The 5,616-nt window shown below is 33.5% G+C and overlaps 1 protein-coding gene across 1 annotated transcript; it reads left to right on the top strand.

The window, feature by feature from the left end:
• Positions 1-2,918: 2,918 nt before the first annotated feature.
• On the top strand, positions 2,919-5,616 carry LOC115699784 (uncharacterized). Its single transcript, XM_061112599.1, has 3 exons — positions 2,919-3,818; positions 3,978-5,052; positions 5,185-5,616. The coding sequence occupies exons 1-3, from the start codon at positions 2,998-3,000 to the stop codon at positions 5,614-5,616; spliced, it is 2,328 nt and encodes a 775-aa protein (XP_060968582.1). The 5' UTR covers positions 2,919-2,997.

Raw genomic sequence — 5,616 nt, 5'->3', positions numbered from 1 at the left:
CCTAAAAAAAATAACAAAATAAGCCATAAGAGTCATCAAACGATACAACACCACCACTCACAAAATCAGAGCTAAACTACAACCCCAAAAAAGAAAAAAAAAAACTGAATTAGTGAAAACAACAAAAACCAAGTAAAGTTTATGTTGTTCTAGAAAAATAAATAAAGAAAAAAAGAATTTTTTTTACTTGGAAAGTTTGAGTTGTCTGTTGTTCTTCTTTCCTCTGTATTGTTCTTCTTGCTTTTCTCTCTCAAAACCTAAGTAAAAAAAATGAATGAAATGAATGAGCTTTGTAAGTTTTTGAAATAGTGAAGAGTGGGGAGAAGAGTTTTATGTAAAGTCTTTGTTGATGGTCTTTATCTTAAATACTAATTTCAAGAAATTTTCTATAGATTTTAACCCACAAAAAGAGATAGAGAGAGAAATAAAATACATATATAAATCGCGTCAAAAAAAAAATACATATATAAATTATTGGGAATGGGGATCACGTGGGTGGATTGTGCCCACTTTCAAATTAAGTAAAAAATGTGAGTTGAAATTAAATTTTAAATTTAAATAAAAAAAAAAATTGACATGAAATGAAAGTGACATGAGAGTCATCAATCAATTTTAAATTTAAATAAAAAGAAAAATATGACATGAAATGAAGGTGACATGAGAGTCATCAATCAATTCTTGTAAACTTTTTATATATACAAATTGAATCAAGACCAAGACAGTATACTGCTGTAATAAACAAAAAAAATAAAAACAGTAAAAAAGTTAACTTTACCGTGTCACAGTATATTTGAAAGAAAAATGGAAAAATTAGTAAATGATGTAAATTTCCCTTCTAAATAAAAGCTTGAAGCCCATCAATAGGCCCAAATACCCAAATAATATAAGTTGGGTCAAGCCCAAATTTTATCTAGCCTTCTGGGAGAATAACTGAAATTCTCACCAAATGAGCTTCCGTTAAGTCTAGTCAACATACGGAAGAGTGTCGAATTTCGTGTACCTGGAAGAGAGTCTCAGTGAGTATCCGTAAGCCAGTCTAACTTTCCTATTTACTACTCAATGCAAAATAGGGAATACTTTTCGAAGATCATGAACAGAAAATAGTATCTAATCTAAAAAGAGAAACTAAGGTGTCGTTTGGTAACACTTTTGTTTTTTAATTTTTTAATCACAAAATGAAAGTAAAATTTTTGTTTTTAAAAAATTTATTTTTGAAAAATAAAAATGCGTTCTGTAACCACTATTGTTTTTCAATTTTAAAAACAGAAAACAAAAGTGTGTTCTGTAAAGTTCATTTTTATTTTTATTTTTTGATTTTATTTAAGTCGGGTTTAGGTCCGGAGTCGAATTCGGGTTCAAGTCAGAAGTCGGGTTTAGCGCCAGGGCCGTAGGGAGGGGATTTGGGTCCGGGTCTGGTCTTAATCCAAAAGATTGATTAAGAAAAAAAAAACTGTTTAAAAAAATATTGAAAGTGATTTTTTTTTGTTTTTAAAATTTTGATTTCTAATTATAAAATTAAAAAGTAAAAACAGTTTTATAGAACATGTTTTTGAAAAATATTTTCACTTTTCTACTTTTAAAAACAGAAAACTGATTAAAAAAGTGTTACCAAACACCACCAAAATAAATTGAAGATCTAATAATTAATGTGACATTAATTATTCACAATCAAGGGACATCGAATGAACAACTATTATTGTGATAAAGTCTCCACATCAGCATACATGCATTGTCTTGTGGGCTGGGCTTTACCAGATAAGCCCAAATTTATGTATTCGTCATAAATTCCCAATTAGAGAAAAATGGTAACTATGTATGACCTCTATTATTCTATAAATACATACTGAATTGTTCATGCAAAGGGTTTGAAATTCTTAACTGACATGCTCAAGAAGAGAATAGAGTGCTCATACTCATTGTAATACTTTAGGATTTTTTAGCCTATCTGATAATAATAATACTGACCTGTAGACTAAGGCTTATTAACGCTCTAACCACATAAAAATTCTGAGTGTCTTCTTAATTTATCGATCATTTAATTGTCTTTTTAGCTTAAATATTAAATAATTAGTTTTCTGAAAATCTCAGCAAACAATACGCATGTCGAAGAAATTGTTTAAACCCTCTGTATTAAAAATTATTCTTAATTTCTCAAAATTTTATTTTATGTCTTAAATAATTATAAAATAAATTATTACATAAAAAAAGGGAATTTTACAAAAATACTGCTTTTGGACCAAAACTTTACATTTATACTGGGACACGGCAAAAACAACATTTATACTGCCCCAGCCCAATTTCATTACTTTTGTACTGCTCAAGCCCAACATCATTTCATTTCTACTGTGAACAGTAAAACACACGGGAAACAACCTTGTTCGTGTGTGGGGAGACGCCGGAGACGGAAATCACCAAGAAAAAACCATTAAATCCGGCGAAGAGTTTTTTGAAAAGGAATCAGAATTGAAGAACAAGACGTACAGAAAACTGTCCCAACAAAATAACAGAGGTAAACACAACAAACCCAAAAAATAATTTAATTCTTAAGAAACCAAAAAAAATTAAAAATAAAAAAAACAAGATTTAGATCTAAAGTTTTAAACAAAAAAACGAAAACACAACTGTGATATTCTTTAATTTATGATGCAAAAACATAAATGAGGGTTGTTCTATTGTTAATTTGACGTTTGTAACACAAAATGATTTCGAAAAAAAAAATCGATAAATTAGTACAATTATTCAAACACAACATCAGGGTTGTTCTAATGTTGTTTTGCGGTCAGTACTACAACAACATTCATACATATATGTATCAGACAAATATAATAATAAAAACTTAAAAAAAAAAATAATGGGTATTTCTGTTTGGTTGTTTTTTGTGTTGTTTTATTGTTGTTATTTTATTTTTTTTGTTGTTTTTTTTTTGTTGTTTTGCTATTGTTTTATTGTTGTTGTACTATTGTTTTAACATTAAATAAGACCCTGGAATGACAGGTAATGGAACGTCTACCAGTACTCATCAAGAGCAATGGACAATGGAATGAAGATCACAATTATGTGAACTATGTGGCTAGTGGAGAATTCATACCAACAAAATGCAAGTATGAAGAGCTACTGCAAATACTGGTTACTTCATTGGGGTGCGAAAACACCAGCACAACACTACAAATACAGTACCAAGCTAAAGAAGGAATACCACCGATCAAAATATGCAACGATCGAAGCCTCTACTTTTACTTGGAATTGAAAATGAAGGAAACAGATTTCACGACATATCCACTATGTGTCAACCAGCAAAACAACAACACAACACCTGCTGCAACACCAAATTCGATATCCACAACAACACCGAATGAATATAATGTGGCAATGATCGAAAACAACACAACAACGCTTGAAAACAACATAACAACAACAGAATCATACACAACGGGACAGCAAACGGAAGAAGGGGAAAAGTCAGAAACAATAGAAGATGAGGAGGACAAATTCGACATAATTGACTATGCAAATCTGGTTGCTGAAGAAATGGTAGAACAACTTGAAAACACCAGTAAAAAACTGGATCCAGAAATCGACATCAACAATGCAAAGTTAATAACAGACAAGCAACACCCCGAAGTGGAAAAAGGACAGGCATACAAAGACAAAGAAACTCTAAAAAATGTCCTCAGCTACTACGCAATCAAAAACAACTTTCAGTACAAAGTGTGGAAGTCCTGCTCTCAAGAATACAGTCTGAAATGTGTTTACGAAAGCTGCAATTGGTCACTAAGAGCATCGAGAAATGGGCCAACAAACACATTCATAATCAGGAGGTTGGTTTTTAATAGTTTTTTAATGTTGTTTTTGTTGTCAGCCTTAACAAATGACCTGTTTTCACAATTTGTACTGAAATACACATGTTTGGTATCTGCAACAGGTTTGTTTTAATAGTTTTTTAATGTTGTTTTTGTTGTTTTTTTTTGTTTCAATAGGTTCTCAAATATGCACACATGCCCCATAAATATAAGGCATGAAGACCAAAGGCAAGCAACATCGAAACTGATAGGGGAATGCATAAAACCGAAGTTCTTGAACATAAAGACCAAGGCAACAGCGATGGACATAAAAGGGGAGTTGAAATACAGATTTGGCATCAAAATGAACTATATGAAAGCTTGGAGAAGTAAGGAACATGCAGTAAACGACTTGAGAGGTAATGCTAGTGACTCGTACAGCCTAATACCGAGTTTCTTACACATGGTGGAAAAAACAAACCCTGGATCATTTGTCGATCTGAAAACGGCAGAAGACAACAGCTTGCTCTTTGTTTTCATGGCGTTGGATGCATCCATAAAAGGGTGGGGAGCATGCAGACCGATAGTTGTTGTGGACGGAACGTTCCTCAAAGCAGCTTATGGGGGAACTTTGTTGTGCGCATGCACACAAGATGCAGCAGGTCATATTTTTCCACTAGCGTTTTGTGTTGCAGATTCTGAGAATGACCAATCTTGGAAATGGTTCTTCAAAAAATTTAAAGAAGCGTATGGTGTACGGGAACACCAATGCCTAATTTCAGACAGAAATGAAAGCCTCATCAAAGCAGCGAGAGAAATCTATCCAGAAATTGCACACAGTTACTGCGGTTACCACATTTTGAGCAACCTTAAAACAAGCTTCAAACAACATGCTGCCAAATACAATCTGCCATTCTTTGGAGCAGTGAAAGCCTACACAGAAAAGCAATTCGAGTTCCACATGGCTGAATTGGATGGATTGGACAAACGCATAAGACCTTACCTCAAAAAAATCGGGTATGAAAAGTGGTCAAGAATTCATAGCCAAAACAAGAGGTATTCCACAATGACCTCAAACATATCAGAATCACTGAACGCTGCAAATTTGGCAGCAAGGGAGCTACCAATTACAACGCTGCTAGAATGCTTGAGAGCATTGGTGCAACAATGGACGCATACTAATAGGACAAAAGCACAGAACACCTTCACTAAGCTATCACCAACTGGAGAAGACATACTGTTGAAAAATTACACATACTCATTGAATCTGGAGGTAAAATATTAATTATGCTTCTTTTTTTTGTAGTGTTGAAGTGTTGTTGTAGTGCTATTTTAATAGTTTTGTATTGTTGTTGTAGGAATTACAGCTATGTTTGATTTTTTTTTTCAATAAAATTTAAAACAGGTTAAAGCAACAACAGATTACTTGTTTGAGGTAACAAGAATGAAAGAATCGTGGGAAGTAGACCTAGAAAAAAGAACATGCACGTGCAACAGGTTCCAAATAGATGAAATGCCATGCGGGCACGCAGTGGCCGTGAGGAGGGAGATGAACATGGACCCGTACACCTACCGTTCGATTACTACACAAAAAAAAATTGGATCGGCAACTTATTCAGGGACAGTTTACCCAATAGGACACCAAAGTGAATGGGAGGTACCGGAAGAAGTGAAAAATATTACAGTCTTGCCTCCACATGAAAGAGTAAAATCAGGAAGACCAAAAACATTAAGAAGGAAGGCTGGATGGGAAAGGGATCAACACAACAAGTGCAGCAAATGTGGTGAACTGGGGCATAACAAAAGAACATGCAGCAGAAGACGTAGAAGGGAATAA

Source organism: Cannabis sativa, chromosome 3 (assembly GCF_029168945.1).
Source record: "Cannabis sativa cultivar Pink pepper isolate KNU-18-1 chromosome 3, ASM2916894v1, whole genome shotgun sequence".
Lineage (NCBI taxonomy): Eukaryota > Viridiplantae > Streptophyta > Magnoliopsida > Rosales > Cannabaceae > Cannabis > Cannabis sativa.
Note: the sequence above shows the minus strand (reverse complement) of the source record. Positions and strands in the feature narration are given on the sequence as shown.

Coding starts and splice junctions, on each gene's coding strand:
- LOC115699784 (XM_061112599.1), top strand. CDS start 2,998: ATGGAACGTCTACCAGTACTCATCAAGAGCAATGGACAATGGAATGAA. Junction 3,819..3,977: donor AACACATTCATAATCAGGAG/GTTGGTTTTTAA, acceptor TTGTTTCAATAG/GTTCTCAAATATGCACACAT. Junction 5,053..5,184: donor CATACTCATTGAATCTGGAG/GTAAAATATTAA, acceptor AATTTAAAACAG/GTTAAAGCAACAACAGATTA.